This window comes from Carcharodon carcharias, chromosome 15 (genome assembly GCF_017639515.1).
Source record: "Carcharodon carcharias isolate sCarCar2 chromosome 15, sCarCar2.pri, whole genome shotgun sequence".
Taxonomy (NCBI): Eukaryota; Metazoa; Chordata; class Chondrichthyes; order Lamniformes; family Lamnidae; genus Carcharodon; species Carcharodon carcharias.
In genome coordinates this window covers 26,332,748-26,355,610 of record NC_054481.1, presented here as the reverse complement: position 1 = coordinate 26,355,610, position 22,863 = coordinate 26,332,748, and the positions used below count along the sequence as shown (strand labels likewise).

The 22,863-nt window shown below is 42.9% G+C and overlaps 1 protein-coding gene across 1 annotated transcript in view; it reads right to left on the bottom strand.

Moving 5' to 3' along the window:
• Positions 1–22,863, bottom strand: part of tecpr1a (tectonin beta-propeller repeat containing 1a) — an 82,038-nt gene that overhangs the window by 33,691 nt on the left and 25,484 nt on the right. The window contains exons 8-13 of the mRNA XM_041205776.1: positions 13,294–13,395; positions 12,718–12,866; positions 11,047–11,585; positions 2,564–2,709; positions 1,594–1,749; positions 571–720 (exon numbers count right to left, since the gene is read on the bottom strand). Of these exons, the coding sequence (XP_041061710.1) occupies positions 571–720; positions 1,594–1,749; positions 2,564–2,709; positions 11,047–11,585; positions 12,718–12,866; positions 13,294–13,395 (1,242 nt within the window). The remainder of the gene's footprint in view (positions 1–570; positions 721–1,593; positions 1,750–2,563; positions 2,710–11,046; positions 11,586–12,717; positions 12,867–13,293; positions 13,396–22,863) is intronic.

Genomic DNA, 22,863 nt, shown 5'->3' with positions numbered 1-22,863 from the left:
AATTATTTCATTGGCTGTGAAGAGTTTTGGGCATCCTGGGATTGTGAAAGACACTATATAAATAGCTTCTTTCTTTCTTTAGAACTAACACAGAATCTATAAATTCTTCTTTTTATCTTGCATTGCTCCCATCCATTTGAAAAGATATCCATAAGATTAGTATGTAAACTACCAGAATTAGAATTTAGAAACTGTTAACATTTCTAGTCATGCAAGTTAGCTTTAAGGACTTGTTGGGCTCCATATCCTTGATGTCAAAACATCATAAGGTACAGAGCTGGCTGATCCCAGCCACACTGGCAGTGACAGATAACTTTGATCCCAGTTATTACAAGGTATTATAAAATATTTACATCAAAGAAACAGGGCATTCGGCCCCAGTGTCTTTATCATTCCACATTTCAAGAACAATTTATTCTTCAGCTGCTGGACTCAGGCAGCAGGGATCTTTGAAGGCATGATTCTACTGTAATTAAGAATGTTTATACAGGCAGTCATTCCATGGGGTAAAACCCACTGAGCTGCAGGAAATGGTTAGCAGACTGAATCATCCCTCATTTAATCACTTACCCAATCATACATTTCTTGCTCTGTAGCTGTTGCCAGCCTGATTGGCCATCTCTGTTTCGTCCTCTCAGCAGTATAAATAGCAAACAAGTGTTTTGTTTCATTAGCAATCGTAACCAAAATTGTAACTTCATTTGAAAACACGTGAAGGTACTGTGACATTTTAAAGAAAAAAATAAGTCAGACAACTTAAAGCATATTAAAATGTTAGAAAATATATCTACATTGAAGACTCAGAGTGATTATTACAGAAAAAGCAGTGGTACTCATAAAAAGAGATGCATCTTTGATATTTATATTTAAATTTAATGTACTCTCAATGGCTGTGAACATGTGTTTGTTAAATAATTCAGAGTCTAATATCTCGGGTTAGGCTGGTGCAGTAAATAATTTGCCAGTTATATGGGTCTACATCACTGTGCAATACTGCAGGGAGAACACACAACTGCAACTGACCACTCATGGGATAGTGAGAGGGTCTTTTTAAATTGATTTTGTAACTTCTCTTCAGGGTTAATCTCAAGTCTCCCAGGTCACCTGAGGACAAGTTCTCTCATCCACCCTGTGCTAAGCCAGGTGATACAAGATATGAAGGCGTGATTTTACCAGGCAACTGGTATCCAATTCTAACAGTGGGATGGCTGAGACTGACAACTGTCTTTTTTTAAAGCGATAAGGGGTGGAAAGCACATCTGCACTCCAAATTAGCCTTCCATTATGTCCTTTTATTTGCCATTTTCTTGAACATAGGCACTGGAGGAGGCAATTCAACCTCTCAAACACATTTTGCCATTCAATTAGATCAGGAGTGATCTTTATCTTAACTCCATCTAGAACCCTTAATAATCTGCACCCAACAAGAACCTATGAATTTCAGTTACTTTTTAGTTGACTCCAACCTCAACAGCTTTTTGAGGGTGAGAGTTCCAGATTTCCACTATCCTTTGTGTGCATCCTGACCATCACATCGCCTGTTGTATCCAGCCTGAATATTACAGGACAGCAGAAGAAACAGACAGAACTCACCTTCTTCTCATCATTGAATGTGTAGTAAATGAAAAAGATCCCATCCCTTTTCCCGTCATTCCCTGTAAACTGTTCCAGTGCTACCCTGACGTCTATCCATTTCTGGGGCTTTCCATCTCTCCACCACTGCATTGCTCCCTTCTTTATCCATACGGACTAGGTATAACAGAGTGAAATGGAGAAGAGAACAGTTACAAATCATTGGGAGCATGTTTATCCATGTATACATAATAGACAACATTGCCACCATTGTTAAAATTAAGAAACCCATTTCACAAGGCTGGAAAGTCACCTGTGAATCATTGAAATATTCAGCTCCTTAGACGATGTTTAATGCGACAATAATTATAGTGCAATTAATACACCGTGTCAAGAATCTCTTCTGATCTACAAGAGTAACCTTAAGGTTCCATTCTCGGATGAAACATCTTTTATAAATTAATCAAGGAATAAAAGTACAAAGCTAGGAGAAATATTATGATGCAAAAATTAAAATGTTCAATTTGTTCTTGTGTCAGCTGTGGGTAGCACTCTTACCTCCGAGTCAGAAGGATGTGGGTTCATGTCCCACTCCAGACACTTAAGCAGACAATCCAAGCTGGAAGTACTTAAGGAATGCTACATAGTCAGAGGAGCCAGCTTTTGAGTGGGACATTGAACTGAGCCCTGTCTACCCTCTCAAGTGGAGATCCTATGGCACTATTCTAAAGAAGAGAAGGGATATTCTCACAGTGTCCTGGCCAATACTCATATCTCAACCAATATGATTAGAACAGATTGTGTGGTCAGTATTACATTGCTGTTTGTGGAAGCTTATAGTGTGCAGCTTGATTGCAATATTTCCTACATTACAAAAGTGCCTGCACTTCAACAAGTACTGCATTGACTGTAAAGTGCTTGGTGTGCTATGACATCATTAAAGGTGCTATATAAATGCAAGTCTTTCTTTAAGATGCTAGAAGTACCTTACCTGCTCTACTGCTTCCTCATAATGCTTAAAATCCTCCAGCTCCCGTTTGGACCGCTCAGTTAATTGATGAACTATCTGCTTTCGCCAAACTGTCTGCTGGGCACAGCTCATGGGCATCGAGAATGACTGCAGAGAGAATAGCTGTCCTGCAAAATCATGGAAACAAAATATGGCGGACCAAGTCTCTATTTTTTACAGTTGTTTTCAAAATTAAATAGTGGAAAAAAAGGTCAAAATATTCTGCCATTATTATTATCTGAACCTGATTGGAGATTATAAAAGAAATCTGTTTCAGGAGGGTGGGGCTGTGAAATGTAATACTGTTTGTTAGTACAAGATTGAATAAGTATGATAGCAAGAAATGATCTTGGATTAGATGATGTAGAATCCATATGGGTGGAGGTAAAAAATAACAAGGGGAAGAAGACACTGGTGGGAGTGGTCTATGGGCCCCTAACAATATCTATGCTGTCGGACAGAGGATAAATCAGGAAATAATGAGGGCATGTAAAAAAGGCAGTGTATTAATCTTGGGTGATTTTAATCTCCATGTAGATTGGGAAGGTCAAATTGGCAGAGGTAGTCACGAGCAAGAATTCTTAGAGTGTATTCGGGACAGTTTCCTAGAACAATATGTTGTGGATCCAACCAGGGATCAAGCTATTTTGGATCTGGCAATGTGTAATGAGGCAGGTTTAATAAATGACCTTAGCGTAAAAGATCCCCTAGGAAACTGACCATAACATGGTGGAATTTAGCATTCAGTTTGAGAGTGAGAAACTTAGTTTGCAAACATCTGTGCTTAACTTAAGTAAGTGTAATTACAAAGGGATGAGGGCAGAGTTAGCTGGAGTGGACTGGGAAAGGAGTTTAGCAGAAAAGACGGTTGATGAACAATGGCAGATGTTTAAGAAAATAGTTAATGACTCACAACAAAGATATATCCCAGTGAGGAAGAAGGATTGTAGGAAGGGGATAAAACAGCCATGGTTAACCAAGGAGGCTAAGGATAGTATCAAAGTAAAAGAACAAACATACAATGTGGCAAAGATTAGTGGTAAGCCAGAGGATTGGGAAAGTTTTAAAAACCAACAGAAGATGACCAAAGAAATAATCAAGAGGGAGAAAATAAACTTTGAGGGTAAACCAGCAAGTAATTTAAAAACGGATAGTAAGAGCTTCGTTAAGTTTATAAAAAGGAAGAGAGAGGCCAAAGTCAATATAGGCCCCTTAGAGAATAAGGCTGGGGAAATAATAATGGGGAACCAGGAAATGGCAGAGGAGTTGAATGAATGCTGTGCATCAGTCTTCATGGTGGAAGATACTAATAGCATACCAAAAATACCAAATAATCACAGGGCAAAAGGGGGGAAGAAGTAAATACAATAAATATAACGAGAGAAAAAGTACTAGGGTAACTAACGGGGCTAAAGGCCAATAAGTCACCTGGACCAGATGGGTTGCATCCTAGGATATTAAAGGAAATGGCTGCAGAGATAGTGGATGCACTGGTAGTAATCTTCCAAGGGTCCTTGGATTCTGGAAAAGTCCCAGAAGATTGGAAAACTGCCAATGTAACACCCTTATTCAAAAAGGGAGGGAGACAAAAACAGGTAACTATAGGCCAGTCAGCTTAATATCTGTCATTGGGAAAATATTGGAGTCTATTATAAAGGACGTAAGAGCAAAGTATTTAGAAAAGCATAATCTAATCAAGCAGAGTCAGCATGGTTTTATGAAGGGGAAATCATGCCTGACAAATTTATTAGAATTCTTTCAGGAGGTAACAACCAGGATAGATAAAGGGGAACCAGCAGATGTAATATATTTGGATTTCCAAAAGGTATTTGATAAGGTACCACACATAAGGTTACTTAATAAGATAAGAGCCCATGGTGTTGGGGGTAGTATATTAGCATGGATAGAGGATTAGCTAACTAATAGAAGACAGAGAGTTGGGATATGGGAGTGGTGGGGGGGGGGGGGGGGGGGGGGGGGGGGTTATTTTCAGGATGGCAACCTGTAATTAGTGGATTGCCACACAGATCAGTGCTGGAGCCACAATTATTTACAATATATATTAATGATTTGGATTATGGAAATGAATGTACTATCGCTAAGTTTGCGGATGACACAAAAATAGGTGGGAAGGCAAGTAGTGAGGATGACAGAGTCTACAGGGAGATATAGACAGGTTAAGTGAGTGGGCAAAAACATGGCAGATAGAACATGGGGAGAGTTTTTCCTATGGTGGGCTGGGTGGGAGCGGGCGTGGAGCCGATCGCCACCCGCGATCGGCTGCGTGCTGCCATTTTACGTGGGCGGGCCAATTAAGGCCCGCCCTGCGTAACACCTGGCTGGTAGCAGTCAGCACTACCTGTGTGGGCGGGGAGAGGAGGGAGAGACAGGGCCTGCACTTTCTCGCACATGCACGCGAAAGATTGCAGCAATCTCCCTAAGGCACAGAACAGCCTCAGGGAGATTGGATAGATTTTAAAACATTTAAATAAATGAAGTAAAAATTTATTTCAACATGTCCCCACCTGTGACACAGTCACAGAAGCTGGGACATGTTTGTGAAGTTTGGAAAATTTGTTTATTTATTTTATATAAGCTTCAGAAAACCTCATCCCGCCTGTGGAAGGCCGCTCAGGCTCTTCGCCTGCCTGATAGGGAAGGTTCACTCAGTTAATCCCAGGATGGACGGATTTTCTTATGAGGAGAGGTTGAGTCAGTTGAGCCTGTCTTCATTGGAGTTTAGAAGAATGAGAGGCGACCTTACTGAAACATAAGATTCTTAGGGAGCTAGACAGGGTAGATGCTGAGAGGTTGTTTCCCCTTGTGGAGAGTCTAGGACCAGAGGGCGTAATCACAGAGTAAGGGGGTGCCCACTTAAGACAGAGATGAGGAGGAATTTCTTCTCTCAGAGGGTAGACGATCTGTGGAATGCTTTACCGTCGGGGGGGTGTAGAGACTGGGTTGTTAAGAATATTCAAGGCTGAGATAGACAGATTTTTAATCAGTAAGGGAATCAAGGGTTATGGGGAAAAGGTAGCAAAATGGAGTTGAGGATTATTAGATCAGCCATGATCTCATTGAATGGCGGAGCAGACTCGATGGGCCGAATGGCCCTCTTCTGCTCCTCCATCTTATGGTCAGTGGTAAGGTAAAACTGAATGTTTTTCTCCTTAAAACAACAGGGGCAGAACCTTTTGTCCCACATACGGGTGTGCGCCCGACCCAAACGGGAGTAAAAATAGTGTGCGACGACATTGGGTGAGTGTCCTGACATCATTGCACACTTGCGCGATATTTTGCTCGGTGGATGCACGTGGTTGCCGGAGCGGTGCCCACCAATAATTAACAGGCCACTTAAGGCACTTAACAGTCTAATTATCTGTGATTTTACCTTACCCGTGCAATTTTCTGCTTGCCGCATGGACAAAACGGACAGCTGACATTTTCACAAACCTCACCAAGGGTGGGATAAAAAAGGGGTAGCAGTATTGCCAGTGTGAGTAGTGAGCAGTTTTGGAGATAGTTTGCAGCTGGTTGCTTATTGGTTTTTGGCAGCTTCATCTCTGTTTGGGGCTTCATTGTTAACATTTCCAGGCCTCATTTCAGGACTCATTACTGTCTGCCAGGCCCCCAGAGGATTCAGACAGTGTGGACCCTTCCAGGTATCAGACAGCCTTCTTTTACCCTGGTAATGGGGATTGTGGTCTCTGCTGGTGCTACCTCCTCTAAGGAGGAAGAGAGGGGCAGAAGGGAGAGGAGGCTACGCAGCTTCCAGGGGAGGGACCGGTGGGAGGAGAGGCGGAGCCACAACGGATGCAGGGCCAGCAGGTAGTCCAAGACGGAGGGGCCGCAGAAGATGCCACTATCCTGTTGCCACAGTTTACAGGTAGCGATGCAGCTACCTCAATATGTCTGAGGTGCAAAATCAAAGGATGTTCCGCTTCTCAAAGGAGACCGTCGCCTCCTCTTGCCAGATGATTGGGCTTGAGGTCAGCTCCGACTGTGTGGGTGGATGCCCCATGCTAGTAGCTCTGAAGGTTACATTGGCCTTCAACTTTTATGCCTCTGGCTCTTTCCAGGGCTCAGCGGAGGATCTGTGTGGAATCGCCCAATCAGCTGTCCGCAGTTGCCTCAAGCTGGTTACAGAAGCTCTGTTCAGGCAGGTCCTGACCTTTATTCTTTACCGTACAGACAAGGTCAGCCAGGCTGAGTGAACCAGAGGCTTTGCAGTGATTGCTGGGTTCTCCCACATCCTGGGTGCCATCGAATGCACACGTGGTTATCAATGTGCCAGCCAGGTGCCTTCCTCAACAGGAAGGGATTCCACTCCATGAACATGCAGTTAGTGTGTGACCACAGGATGCAGATTCTGCAAGTCTGTGCAAGGTACCCTGGCAGCTTCCATGATGCTTACATCCTGAGACACTCCCAGGTGCAGAAGCTCTTCAGTGCTCCAGCATGGCTGGATGGATGGCTGCTGGGTGACAAGGGCTATCTGTCGAAGAGGTGGCTTATTTTTTAACATATTTGTTCATAGGATGTGGGCATCTCTGGCTAGGCCAGCATTTATTACCCAATTGACCTTGTTCATTGCTGTGGGTCTGGAATCACATGTAAGTCAGACCAGGTAAGGACAGCAGATTTTCTTCCTTAAAGGACATTAGTGAACCAGATGGGTTTTTTATTTGACAACCAGCAATGGTTTCATGGTCATCATTAGACTTTTAATTCCAGATTTTTATTGAATTCAAATTCCACCATCTGCCTAGGTGGGATTTGAACCCAAGTCCCCAGAACATTCCCCTGGATCTCTGGATTACCAGTCCAGTGACAATACCACTATGTCACCACCTCCTCGATGGCTCTCCACCACCCAAGAACAGAGGCAGAGAAGCATTACAATACGAGTCATGCCTCCACAAGGGCAGTGGCAGAGAGGACCATAGGTCTTCTCAATGTGCGCTTCTGATGCCTGGACCATTCAGGCGGAGCATTACAATACCCCTCAGAGTGGGTGTCACTAATCGTGGTTGCATGCTGCACTCTCCACAATCTGGCACTGGCAACAGGAGACCCATTAGAGGAAGGGAATCTTGACGCAGCTGCACAGGCCACAGATGATGACTCCAGTAGTGAGTCCGAAGATGAGTACAGTGAGAAGAAAGCTGAGGGCATGGAGCCAGACTTCGGTAACTTCCAGGGAGGCAGGGACACCTTGATCCAACGCTCCTTCAACTAGGCTACCAAAGATCAGCTTCAAATGCACGCCGGGGCTGCCTCCTCCAACCCAGCTGTTTGAAAGGGCCCTTTCATTTGAACACAAAGAACGCTCACTGCCTGTACAATAAAGTTTGGAGCCACTTACGTCCAGCTTTACATACTGGCATACCCTGCACCAATAAAAGAAAAAGGTGAAGCATATTCAGGCCATGATGATAGAAATAAAATTTATCTCATTTTGACAATTCCAAACTATTTACATAAACTTCTCTGGTCTTCATTCCCAGACGAGTATACATAAATTAATCATAAATGAACATAAAATCACCTGTGATCTGTCCCTCTGGTGCTCATGGTGCCTTTAACTTGCGCTTGCTAGTGCTAGTCTAGGTGCTCCCCTCTCACTGGCAATGGAGACAGCCTGCTGACCCTTGGCCTTGATGACCTTGGCGGTTGTTCTCTGGCCAGTGGAGCTTGTGCTGGGCCCAACTGGGAGGGAAGGGCCAGTGCCACGCCTGACATCTCCCCAGTAGCCGCAGCCTCATCAGGTGCCACGGTCACTGGTGGAGGGGTGGAGGAACTGCTGCCATCATCCAGAGCACCTTGAGAGGAGCCTGCAGGGACAACAGGCAGCTCATGTGCCAATGTGAGCTTGCTGTGGCCCTCCCTGCACACCATTGATGGATGGTTTCCTAGCTAGGAAACCTGAGCAGACCCTCATGGATCTCCGCCAGATCCTCCCACACATCTCGACATCCAGCATTTGCCACCGAATGGACAACTCCAGAGGCTCATCGTCAGCTTTCGACAACATCATCCTGGTCCCCTGCAGTCCTCTGACTGCGGGCACCCTGGGCACTCTCTGCCACCGCCTGTGCCTCAAGTGACTGTGAAGTGCTCTCACCAATGTGCACCGAAATACTAGTTGTCGAACTAATGCCAACCAACGTGCAGGTATCTGCACTGGTGCCTGGTTCAGAGAGCGGGTGTGACACAGGTGAAAATGACGCCCGGTGGTCTTCCGGTGTCAGGGGTGGCTCTTTGGGGTCTGCAGATTGGACACCTACTGGCGAACCTAAAAGGGAGAAGGAGGACATGTCATTAGTTAAAGTCATCACACTGTCACTGTGCATGCCAGGCACCCTCGTGAGACAATGAGATCTGCATCACGGTGCCATCATCTTTCAATGATCAATGGGGGCTCCAGGTTCAAGGCTCCCATCAATGAAGAGACTACACTAGAATAGTTGCACAATCTGAAGTCTGACCTCTATGCACTGCGCACTAGCACCCCCGCCTCTCCATGCCTGGTTGCACGGGGAGCATGCTGGCTCTCCAGCTCCAGGGCATCTTGCTCGAACCGGGAGAGCAGCAGCAGGCTGGGTGGGCCTCCATCTATATGTGCCCTCTTGGCTTGGTTATGGCTTGTCTTCTCCTGAAAGGGCATTGATTAGACTACTATCTACCTGCAGTGCCATTACAGCCTGGCCAGCTCCAGCTGAGGAACACCTTACAGGGCACATCAGAGTCATGGCCCTCGAGCTGCAAGGCACTAAGTCCAAGCAGCCATGGCTCACCCCCTTGGCCAGCTCTGGCGTCATTGACATTTGGCACACAGGCACTAGACCCCTGAGGCCCACGGACGGACGGCCACACCTTAGCACTTCTATGCACTGATCCATGCCAACATGGTACTCACTCTTCCTGAGCGCAGCAGTTCATGGAAGCACTTCCGGCCCAGCATCCATGTGTGCTGCACCACATCTTGGCTGCTCACCGCTGCTGCCACGTACTCCCACGCCCTCTTGGTGAGGTGCGGTGGCCTCGTCCTCCCACCTCTGGGGATAAGGGAGTCCCTCCTGGCAGCCACCTCCTCCAGGAGGACTACGAGGCACTCATCAGAAAAGCACAGGCTGAGTGCCCACCTGACCTGCCCTTCCGCCTGGCATTTGCAGCCTCACTCTATTCCGTCGTTACAATGACAGACAGGCGTCCTTCACTAGCAGCCTTTCTGAGGCTGCCTGGGCCATTTTTGAACTGGTCGCCATTGGACCCTGCGACTGACAGGCCTCCATTCAGCCCTTCCCGGTCAGTGCGGAGCCACACTGCACACTGCGCAGGCCTTAACTGGCAGCATGAAATCGTGGTCGGGGTCTGGTCGTGGGCGGTGGTAGGATTCGCGGCCACTCCCAGGCCTGCCTGCCACGCCCACCCGACAAGGCGAAAATCCTGCCCCAGGAGCATCATCAAAGTTGTGCTTCTGAACTTCAAGATTTCATTTTGTGGGATACATTATTTTGCCAGACATTTAGGATTAAGGTGGCAGCAGTGATTAGGAGAGTGGTTAGAAGATCGGTATAAAAACAATCTTTAGTCCATTTTAACTCATCCATTCAAAAAGACTACAATCGCCATCATAGGAACACAATGATAGTCGTTGGCCATTTAGTCCCTCGAGTTTGTACCACTGTTTAATAAACAGGCCATGACTGATCTGCGACCTAACTCGACATTTTTGCTTTTGCCCCTTATCTCTTAATACCTTCAGTTAACAAAAATCCATCATTCTCAGATTTAAAATCACAGCTGTCCCAGCATCAACCGCCATTTGCAGAAGAGAGTTCCAAACTTCTATCACTCTTTGAGATTGTTCCTTAACTTCAATCCCTAAACACCTGGCTCTAATTTTTAGGCTATGTTCCCTAGTCCAATATGGTGTCTAATTGGTTCTTAAATGATTCCAGAGATTTTGCCTCCATTACATTGCATGAATTTGCCTTCCACTAGTTTCAATCAGTATCGCCTTTGTTGTATTTTCAGCTTAGTTGAAAGCCATTTTTTAGAATGTTGCTGGGCCGGGCGTCAATGTAGGACAGTCAACACAGTGGGTGATGGGTTAACAGGGCCTGCTGTGGGTTAGGATGTGGGATAGCAGAATTTTAGATGACTTCAGGTTTATAGAGGGTGCAAGGTGGGAGGCTGGCCACTAGAGCACTGGAATATTTGAGCCTGGAGGCAACAAAAGCACGGGTTAGGGTTTCAGCAGATGATAAACTGAAGGAGGGACGGAGAACTGTCATATGCATTATTCAGTGAATAAAATATATTAAGGATATACTATGTCACTGAGGAGAGATGCAATTACCATTGGTGCATTATACCTATAAGTGCATGATCACTATTACTGGCTGCATGTGCTCAGGAGCAGTACCGACAACAAGAACAACATAAAAGTGACTCACTACCTGACTGGGTGGTGAACCAGTTCAGCTGGGTGTGAACTCCGACATCGCAACCTCCTCCACTGAGCCAGGCCCAGAGTGGGTGCTCATCAGACACGTAATGCTCTTCAATTCCAAAAGGATAGGTGCCTACGGAAGAAACACTGGATGTTTCAGCCAGATCAGAGGTCATTGTGTTTGAGTCTGAGCATGCGATGACCAATTCAGCACCATCCCGCAGAGCACCCCCATGGTCTGTCAAATATTGAGATCGGGCAACACAAGGTTGAGCAACGGACTGCGTCCATTTTTCTGAAGATGCTTCCATTAAAGGGATGGTCTCAAATACACTCTCAACATCGGCACATTTCTTCTCGATGGCAGGACCGGAAGCAATGTCTCCGTCTCCACTGGCATGAGGACAAATTGCACTCTCACCAATTGTTTCAAGAATGCTTTCAGTTTTCTTTGCCAGTTTGTCCATTTCTGAGGGGAAATCGACTTCGCTGCTCGTGGAAGCTTGGGACAGTAATCTAACTTCATCACCAAAAAAACAGCCAGCGCTAAAATGAAAGGAGAAACAAAGTTAAAAGCATTTATGGGTGATTGGCAAAAGAGCCAGAAGTGAGATAAGGAGAAACTAATTTATACAGCGAGTTGATATGATCTGGAATACACTGCCTGATAGGGTGGTGGAAGTAGATTCAATAGTACATTTCAAAAGGAAATTGGATAAATACTTGAAGGAGGAAAATGTTGCAGGGCTCTGGGAAAAGAACAGGGGAGTGGGAGACTAATTGGATTGCTCTTTCAAAAGAGCCAGCACTGGCACAATGGGTCAAATGACCTCCTGTGCTATAAAAGTTCTATGACATGTTATCTAGAATCAAAGAATACTCAATGAACGTGGAAAGGATTTTTCTGTTTTCTTCACAGGAACAGTTAAATATTATGGAATATTTGACCATTGATGGAAGATGTGTAATCCATCGTCATCGATGACCAGGATATCAAAAGCACAGCTCCTCTTTGTGTCGATTATTAACCGACCTTAACAAGGGTAGAGATAAACATAGTGGCCTGGGTCTATCAGTACTAAAATCGTGCATGTAGACAATAGTAGACCATGGGATTAGTAACAAATATTTCATGTGTCAATGGGTAACATGCCAGGCTGATGTGGTGTTACAATTGCTTACTTGAGATGGTTTCTCAGAATTGTGAGCTGGGTGTTTAATGCAATTAAAGGATTTGATAAGGTAAATATAGAGAGAAAATATTTCCTCTGGTATGAAGGAATCCAAAACAAGGTGGCTTAACCATAAAATTAGAGTCACATCATTCAGTGATGATGTCAAAAAGCAGTTCTTCACACAAAGGGTACTGGCAAGATGCAATTCTCTCCCCAAAATGATGTTGAGATTGGGGATCAATTAAAAATTTCAAAAACCGAGGTGAATAGATTTTTATGGGTATCAGTAATAAGGTTATTGAACCAAGGCGGGTTTATAGAGTTATGTCACGGATCAGCCCTTATTTAACTGAATATATATTTGAGGGTCTGACTGGCCTCCTTCTGTTCCTATGTTCATTCCTACAAGTGATTATTATTTACTTTGTAATTTTTAAGTGGCAATTATGAAACACAAAGTCAGCACATGCTCTAAATCCTTTTTTTTTGATGGGTTACTGTACCTTGCAAGACTGGTAGCACTGCCAGTATGAGAAGCTCGGTCATACTCTCTGTTCACTACGATTACTTTCCAAGCCTTTCCACTATATTCAGTAGGTGTCACTCCGTGACGAAAGTAGATATTACGATCTTCATACCTAATTCCCCATACCTTGGTTTAGAATGGGAAAGAAATTGGGTGTAAGCAATGCATAGTACAGCTTGTTGTCCAATTTGATTTTGACCCAATCAGCAACTCAGTGTTTGGGTACAGTAACATATTGACAGGTGAAATTCAAAGCTGAATTTAGTTAATATAATTATGCAACACTCACAACAATCCTCCTACTGAAAAGAATGATCAAAAATATTTTGAAGATAATTTTAAAAGAATTTAGGAATAAAGTAAAGTAAGTAAATGATACTGTAAATGAAATTTGGGATGTTTAAAACGTGAAAACAAATTGCATTATTAAAATGTATTTGCTTCTGAAGTAGCTGAATATAGCTTTGTGTCATTTTAGCGCTTTAAGTCCAACATTCAACTGGTCTTAAAAAACAAGAGCTCTGTCATAAAGGATGTGCAGCATTATTCATACCTGATCATTTAATCCCACATTCAGCATCACCATTTCTACATTCATACAAATCCATCCTGTTCCCACAGGGTTTTCGGAACAGACACCTCTTCGAAACCAAACCTAGTGACAGATAAACACAGTTTGCAAAGTTACGTATATATTGATAAAGTGCTCAAATTTATGAGGAGTTTTGATAGAGTAGACAGAGTGAAACTTTCCCCTGGCAGGAGGAACGATAACCAAATTTAGGATAAAAGGCAAAATAACCAGAGGAGGGATGGGGAGAATTTTCTTATTTTGTGATTTGGAATTCATTATCTGTAAGGGTGGTGGGAAGCAGATTCAATAGTAACTTTCAAAAGGGAATTGGATATATAGATGAAAAGTAGAAATTTGCAGAGGAAAGGTCTGGAGAGTGGAATTAATTGGATAGCTCTTTCAAAAGAGCCAGCACAGATATGATGGGTTGCATGGATTAAAAACAGAAAATGCTGAAAATACTCAGCAGGTCAGGCAGCATCTGTGAAGAGAAACAGAGTTAACAGTTCAGGTCAATGATCCTTCATCAGAACTGAGGAAAGATAGAAAGATCGTAACGTAAAAGGTTTTGAGCAAGTGGAAGGGGGAAGGGGCAGGAAAAACAAAAGGCAAGATCTGTGATAAGGTGGAGGACAGGACAGATTAAATGGCAAATAGTTTCATGGTACAAAAGCCAAAGGAAGTGGTAACGGGACAGGAAAAGAAACAAAAGGTGTCCAGATGAGCTGTGAATGGTAGGATAACGTCTGAATGCAAAGTGAAAGAATAAAGAAAGAATCAAGAAAAAATTGAACCTGCAACAAAAAAAAACATGAAACAAAATGGAGGTGGGTTATGACCTAAAATTATTGAACTCAAATATTAAGTCCAAGGCTGTAAAGTGCCAAGTCAGGAGCATTATCAAACAAAATTTGGCACTGAACCACGTAAGGAGATATTTGGACAGTTGCTTGGCCAAAGAGGTAAGTTTTAATAAGTGTCTTAAAGGAGGAGCGAGAGGTAGAGAACCTTAGGGAGGGAATTCCAGACCTCAAGATCTAAGTCGCTTAAGGCATGACGGTCAACATTGAGGCAATGAAAATAGAGGCTTCTCAACAGGCTAGAACTGGAGGAGCACAGGTACCTTAGAGAGTTGAAGGGCTGGAGGAGGTTACAGACATAAGGAGCAGACAAGGCCATGGAAGGATTTGAAAACAAGGATGAAAATTTTAAAATCAAGATGTCACCAGATGAAGCGTCAAAATGGATCAGCACGTGCAAGGATGATGTGTGAGCAGGACTTGGTGTGAGTTAGAAAACAGGCTACAACAATCATTGAGAGTGAAATGGACGACACTTGGGGACAAAATAAAAACGTGGGTACTGCCTCAGAACATGGCTGAAATCGCAAGATAATAGGCCAAAACTAGGAGCAGAAAACCAGATACATCAAAGTCAGGTTAGATCAAAAGTATTCATGGGTTCCTATGGTCTTTGATATATAAAAGACTGCACTGCATGATATAGTTCAATTTTGTAATTTATTCCCTTTAATTAGTCTCAATCATTTATTAAAAACATATTTTTTCAATATTAATTTATTATGACAGGTAAGTTTGGTTCTAGAACATGGGAAACTGATAAAGCACCCAAGACTGCAACAGAGAAAAGAAATTCCAAGAGGTACTTCAGAAATGATCCAACAAGTTTTGAACATGGGAATGAGAAAGAGGGCATCCCAAAAAATGATTTTAGAGGAGTGGGCAACATGGAAATAAAGCAAACGTATAAAATTATTTATTTGCATTACATCTGATGATCAAAGCAAAAATAAGTTACACAAAGGCTGGCTATTTCAAAAGAGGTATTTGACAACAACGCATATTCATATGGTGCCTTTAATACAGTCACAAGGAACCAAGGGTCCAGTGAGAAGGAGGAATTGATGGAAATTAGTATTATTAAAACAATAGTGCTGGATAAGTTAATGGGACTGAAAGCTGATAAATCCCCAGGGCCCGATAATCTACATCCCAGGGTACTAAAGGAGGTGGCCATGGAAATAGTGGATGCATTGGTTGTCATCTTCCAAAATTCTGTAGATTCTGGAACAGTCCTGGCAGATTGGAAGGTGGCAAACATAACTCCACTATTTAAAAAAGGAGGGAGGGAGAAAGCAGCGAATTACAGACCAGTTAGCCTAACATCAGCAGTAGGGAAAATGCTCAAGTCTATTGTAAAGGATGTGATAACAGAACATGTAGAAAATATAAACAGGATTAGACAAAGTCAACATGGATTTATGAAAGGGAAATCATGTTTGACAAACCTACTGGAGCTTTTTGAGGATGTAACTAACAGAATAGATAAGGGAGAGCCAGTGGATGTAGTGTATTTGGATTTCCAGAAAGCTTTTGATAAAGTCCCGCATAAGAGATCAGTGTGTAAAATTAAAGCAAATGGGATTGGGGGTAATATATTGGCACTAATTGAGAATTGATTAGCAGACAGGAAACAGAGTAGGAATAAATGGGTCTTTTTTGGAGTGGCAGGTGGTGACTAGTGGGGTACCACAGGGATCAGTGCTTGAGCCCCAGCTATTCACAAGATATATCAATGGAGCAAATGTAATATTTCCAAGTTTGCTGATGACACAAAAATTGGTGGTCATGTGAGCGATGAGGAGGGTGTTTAGAGGCTTCAAGACAATTTAGACAGGTTGAGTGAGTGGGCAAACACATGGCAGATGCAGTATAATGTGGATAAGTTTGGTAGGAAAAACAGAATGGCAGAGTATTACTTAAATGGTGATAGATTAGGAAATGTTGATGTACAAAGGGACGTGGGTGTCCTTGTACACCAATCACTGAAAGCAAGCATGCAGGTGCAGCAAGCAGTTAAGAAGGCAAATGATATGTTGGCCTTCATTGTGAGAGGACTTGAGTACAGGAGCAAGGATGTCTTACTGCAGCTGTACAGGGCCTTGGTGAGACCAAACCTGGAGTATTGTGTGCAGTTTTGGTCTCCTTACCCAAGAAAGGATATTCTTGCGATAGAGAGAGAGCAACAAAGGTTCACCAGACTGATTCCTGAGATGGCAGGATTGTCATATGAGGAAAGATTGGGCTGACTAGGCTTGTATTCACTGGAGTTTGGAAGAATGAGGGGAAATCTCATTGAAACATATAAAATTCTGGCAGGGCTGGACAGACTGGATGCAGGGATGATATTTCCTTTGGCTGAGGGGTCTAGAACAAGGGGTTACAGTCTCAGGATATGGGCTAGACCATTTAAGACTGAGATGAGGAGAAACTCCTTCCCTCAGAGGGTGGTGAGCCTATGGAATTCTCTACCACAGAAAGCTGCGGATGTCAAGTCACTGAATATAGTTAAGAAGGAAGGTCAGATTTCTGGACTCTAAATGCATCAAGGTGTATGGGGAGAGCGCGGGAGTACAGTGTTCAGAGAGAGGATCAGCCATGATTATATTGAATGGTGGAGCAGGCTTGAAGGGCCGAATACCTACTCCTATTTTCTGTGTTTCTATGAGTGCTATCAAATAAAATTTGACACCAAGCCACCTAAAGAGATGTTAGGGTACATGACAGAAAGCTTGGTCAAAGAAGTAGGTTTTAACTAACATCTTAAAGGAGGAGAGGGAGGTACAGAGGTCGAGAGGAATAAGAAGGAATTCTAGAGCTTGGGGCTAGGTAACTGGAAGTATGGCCACCGACAGTGGTGAGATTAAAATGGGGGATGGACAAGAGGCCAGAATTGCAGATATATTGGAGCATTGTATGCCTAGATCTTATAGAGATGGATAAGGCATAGCCGTGGAGGGACTGGAAGACAAAGATGAAAATGGTAAAATCAAGGTGTTTCTTAACCAGGGAGTGGGATGGAGTTGGCGGCAAGGGAAGAGAGTTTGTGGCAGTGATCTGAGACAAAGAAGTTGGTCTTCCCAATATTTATGAGTCTCCATACATCCACAAAATCAAGCAGATTTTAAGAAGCAGAGTGTTTAAATATCAGGTACAATGAACAATTTTATATGGAAGTGAATGCTGAGGATGGATGACATATTGGGGGAGCACATAAATTATGATGTTACCAATACATTTTGTAAACGGGTCATGAAGGCTGACTCACAAGAGGGCCCATAAATTGGCAGAGAACAGATTAAATAAAATGAGAACACACCAGTTGTATTATTCCAGAAGCAGAAGGAGATTATTGAGCATTGTTACTTTCTGGTAAAGTTTTTTGTTTTAATTAATCAATGAGATGTGAATGTCACTGGTAAAGTCCACATTTATTGCCCATCCTTAATTACCCTTGACAAGGTGGTGGTAAACTCCCTTCTTGAATACAGGCTTGCTAGGGCATTTCATAGGGTAGTTAAGAGTCAACCACATTGCTGCAGGTCTGGAGTTACATATAGGCAGATTTCCTTCCCTAAAGGAGAAGTGAAGCAAATAGAGTGCAGCTGAGGAAACCAAATTGGAGTTTGGTGAGTGGGGGAGTTCAGTGAAGGGAGGGAAGGATAGGGTTCATTTTTTTTTCTATATTTCTCACCCTGTAGGAATTGGTTCTTACTCTGCTATAGGGAAAGGAGCTAGCTGTTTGGTGAGTAAGTGGTAGATGGTTAAGTTCTATTCTATCCCTAAGGTTTAAATTAGTACAAAAATTGGTGGTAAAGTTCATACAATATATAAAAAGCAACATAAATAAGTGAATAATATAATTAAGTAATTGTTTAAAACACATTAAGGATGGCAGAGCAGGTGATAGGTCAAGGCTAGAGCATGTGGGAGCTACTAGAAAACACTGTGATCCAGGGCAAACACATATGCAGTAAGTGTTTGCGGCTCGAGGAACACTGGCTCAGAGTCATGGAGCTGGAGACTATGCTGCAGATCAGGGAGGGGGAAAGTTACCTGGATGCTTTGTAACAGGAGGCAGTCACACCACTTAGGATAGGGTCTTTTGATTGGTCAGTGGTCAGGGACGAGAAGGTGTGACTGCGAGTGAGGCAGATAAGAGGACCCAGAGGGCAGGAGTGTAGGAGTCTGAGCTTCTGCAATTGTCCAATAGGCTTGAGCTTCTCTCAGCTTGTTTGCATGAGAGCGGGAGCTGCAGGGTGGATGAGCAAACTGACCATGGCACCAAGAAGCCATTCGAGTGAAGGAAGCAAAAAGGAAGGTAATGGTAGTAAGGGACAGTATAGTGAGGGGGATTTACACTGTTCTCTGCAGCAAAGAGTGAGAGTCCAGATGGCTGTGTTGCCTGCCCGGTGCCAGAGTTCGGGATATCTGCTCTGGGTTGGAGAGGAACTTGCTGTGGGAGGGGGGAGGATCCAGTTGTCGTGGTCCATGTGGGTACCAACTGCAGAGGTAGAACTAGAAAAGAGGTTCTGCCTAGAGAATATGAGGAACTAGGTACTAAATTCAAATGTAGAACCTCAAAGGTTATAATTTCTAGATTATTACCTGAGTCATCCGCAAATTGGCATAGGATCCATAAAACTAGAGAAATGAAATCGTGGTTCAAAGACTGGTGTGGGAGAAGTGTATTCCAGTTTGTGAGATACTGGCACCAGTACTGGGGAAAGTGGGGGGCTATACCGTTGGGACGGTCTACACATGAACCATGCTGGGATCGGTGTTCTTGCAAACCACATAACTAGGGAATAGAGAGGGCTCTAAACTAAATACTGGGGGGTCAATGGATCAAATATAGAAATGTGTTATATCAAAGAATAGAGACAAGGTAAGAGAGGAAAACAGTAATATGGGAAATGAGGGTCTGAGAATGGCAGGAAAGGACAGAGAGTAAAAACCTAAGAATGCACCAAGAATCAAGAATAGATGTTACAAAGATAACAAAAAGACAAAGGTAAAGACTCCATATCTGAATGCGCAGAGCATTCATAACAAAGTAAATGAGTTGAAAATGCATATTGAAGTAAATAAATATGATCTGATAGCCATAATGGAGACTTGGCTGCAGGATGACAAGGATTGGGTCCCGAATAGTGCGGGGTATATAACATTCAAGAAGAATAGGAAACAGCATTTGTACAATAGTTAGAGATGATCTTGGTTCAGAAGATCAGGATGTAGAATTGGTTTGAGTGGAGATGAGGAATAGTAGGGGAAAGAAATCACTAGTGCGAGTGCTCTACAGTAACTAACAGTAACCACAATATAGGACAAAGTATACAACAAGAAATATTTGTACTTGTAATAAAGGGACAGCAAAATCATGGGTGACTTCAATCTACATATAAACTGGAAAAATCAGAATGGCAGTAGTAGCCTGGATGATGAATTCATAGAATGCTTTCAAGATAGTTTCTTAGAACAGCACATTCTGGAACCAGCCAGAGAGCAGGGTATATTAGACTTGATATTGTCTAACGTGATAGGATTAATTTATGACATCATGGTAAAGAAACCCCTAGGTAGCAGCGACCGCAATATCATTGAATTTTACATCCAGTTTGAAAGGGAGAAGAGCGGGTCTAAGGCTAGTATTTTAAACTTAAATAAGGGAAACTATGTGGGCATAAAAACTGAGCTAGCTGAACCTAACTGGAATACTAGGCTATGAGATAGATCAACAGAGAAGCAGTGGCAGTCATTTAAGGGGATATTTCAGAATACTCGGAATAAGCATATTCCTACTAATTTAGAAAAATGCTAAAGGGAGAACCGGCCATCCGTGGTTAACTAAAGAATTTAGGAAAAGCATCAAACTTAAGGAAAAGGCATATAACTGTGCAAAGATTAGATAATTGGTCAGAATATAAAGAATGGCAGAGAATAACTAAAAGTTTAATCAGGAGAAAGACAAGGAGGGAGCAGAGAGTAGGCATAAATGGGTCCTTTTCAGAATGGCAAGATGAATGAGTGGTGTGCGCAGGGACCAGTGTGGGACCTCAACTGTTTACAATTTATATAAATGACTTGGATGAAGGGACGGTTTCCAAATTTGCTGATGACACAAAGATAGGTAGGAAAGTAAGTTGTGAAGGGTACATAAGGAGACTACAAAAAGATAGATAGGTTAAGTGAGTGGGCAAAGATCTGGCAAATGGAGTATAATGTGGGAAAATGCGAAATGGTCCATTTTGGCAGGAAGAATAAAAGAGAAGCATATTATCTAAATGGTGAGAGACTGCAGGGCTCTGAGGTGCATGGAGATCTGGGTGTCCTAGTGCATGAATCATAAAAGAGTAGTATGCACGGACAGCAAGTAATTAGGAAAGCTAATAGAATTATCATTTATTGCGAGGAGAATTTAATATAAAAATAGGGAGGTTATGCTTCAGTTGTACAGGACATTAATAAGATCACATTTGGAGTGCTGTGTACAATTTTGGTCACCTTATTTAAGGGAGGATACAAATGCACTGGAAGCAGTTCTCAGAAGGTTTACCAGACTAATGCCTGGAATGGGCGGGTTGTCTTACAAGGAAAAGTTGAACAGACTAGGCTTGCTGGAGGTTAGAAGAGTAAGAGATGGCTTGATTGAAACATATAAGATCCTGAGGGGTCTTGACAGGGTGGATGTGGAGAGGATGTTTCCTCTTTGGAAAAATCTAGAACTAGATGTCACTGTTTAAAAATATGGGGTCGCCCATTTAAAACAGAGATGAGGCGAAATTTTTTCTCTCAGAGGGTCATCAGTCTTTGGAACTTACTTCCTGAAAAGGTGATGGAAGCAGAGTCTTTGAATATTTTTAAGGCAGAGGTGGATAGATTCTTGGTAAGCAAGGGGGTGATAGGTTATCAGGGGTCGGCGGGATGCAGATTTCAGGTAACAATCAGATCAGCCATGATCCTATTAAATGGCGGAGCGGGTTCGAGGGGCTCAATGGCCAACTCCTGCTTCTTGTTCATATATTAGTATGTAGAATATGAGAGAAAGCTAGCTAGAAATGTAGAAGTGGATAGCAAGAGTTTCTGCAAGTATTTAAACAGGAAAAGAGTAGATAAAGTGAGTTTTGGTCCTCTAAAGAGTGAGAATGGGGAGTTAATGGAAGATAATAAGGAAATGGCAGATGAAATAAACAAATATTTTGCTTCTGTCTTCACTATAGAGGATATAAAAAAACTGGAGGTGGAGGGGGCGAGGAACTTGGTAAAATTACAATCACTAGGGAAGAGGAACTAAGAAAACTGATGGACCTGCGGCTGACAAATCTCCGGATCCAGATGGGCTTCATCCTGAGGGTCCGAGATGGCTGATGAGGCAGTAGATGCATTGGTGTTAATTTTCTAAAATTCCCTAGATTCTGGAAAGGTTCCATCAGACAGGAAAGCAGCAAATATAACCCCTTTGTTCAAGAAGGGAAGCAGGCAGGAAACAGGAAGCTATAGGCCAATTAGCTTGACATCTGTCGTGGGAAAGGTGTTAGTTGATCATTAAAGAGATTATAGCTGGGCACTTACAAAACACAAAGTAATTGGGAAGAGTCAGCATGGTTTTGTGAAAGAAAAATCATGTTAACCAATTTATTAGAGTTCTTGAACATGTGCTGAGGATGAAGGGGAGCTTGTAGAGGTACTGGATTTGGATTTCCAGGAGGTATTTGATAAGGTGCCACATCAAAGGTCACTGTGGAAAATAAATGCTCATGGTGTAGAAGGTAACATATTAGCATGGATAGAATATTAGCTGGCTGGCAGAAAGCCCAAGAATATGCATAAATGTGTCTTGTCTGTTGGCACGATGTGACTAGTGGAGTTCTGCAGGGGTCTGCGCTGGGCCTCAACCTTTTACAATTTACATCAATGACTTAGATGAGGGGAGCGAAGGCATGGTCGCTAAAATTGCAGATGACACAAGAATAGTTGGAAAGTTTGTTGTGAAGAAGACATATGGAATTTGTAGAAGCATATAGATAAGTTGAGTGAGTGGGCAAAATCTGGCAGATGGCATATAGTGTGGGAAAACGTGAAGTTGTTCATTTTGGCAGGAAGAATGAAAAAAGCAGAGTATTACTTAAACAGAGAACAACTATAGAATTCTGAGGTACAGATGTTCTCATGCATGAGTCATAAAAAGTTAGCAGGTCCAGCATGTAATCAAGAAGGCTAATGGAATGCTATCCTTTATTACAAGAGTATTGAATATAAAAGTAAGGATAAAAGCAAAATACTGCGGATCCTGGAAATCTGAAACAAAAACAGAAAACGCTGGAGAAACTCAGCAGTTCTAACAGCATCTGTGGAGAGAAAAAATAAAGAGGTGGAGGGAAAGGAGGGATTGCCAGAGATATCATGGACAAAAGGACAAAGGGGTTTTAACGATAGTGGTACTGGCTAAAGGAGGTGCTGATGGTAGTATTAAGGTCAGAAAGCAGAATGTGAGAATAGCAGGGCAAGGGTAAGCTCTGGAAAGAACAACATGAACAAGTGACAGATGGCCCTTGTTGGAGTGGGGTGTGGGGAGGGGACAGTGGTGGAAAAAAGATTGAAAGTAGGATAAAAGGTGGGGATAAAACAATGAATAAAAATGAAAATAAATAAAAATAAAAATAAGCATGCCCACATGTCCATCCTT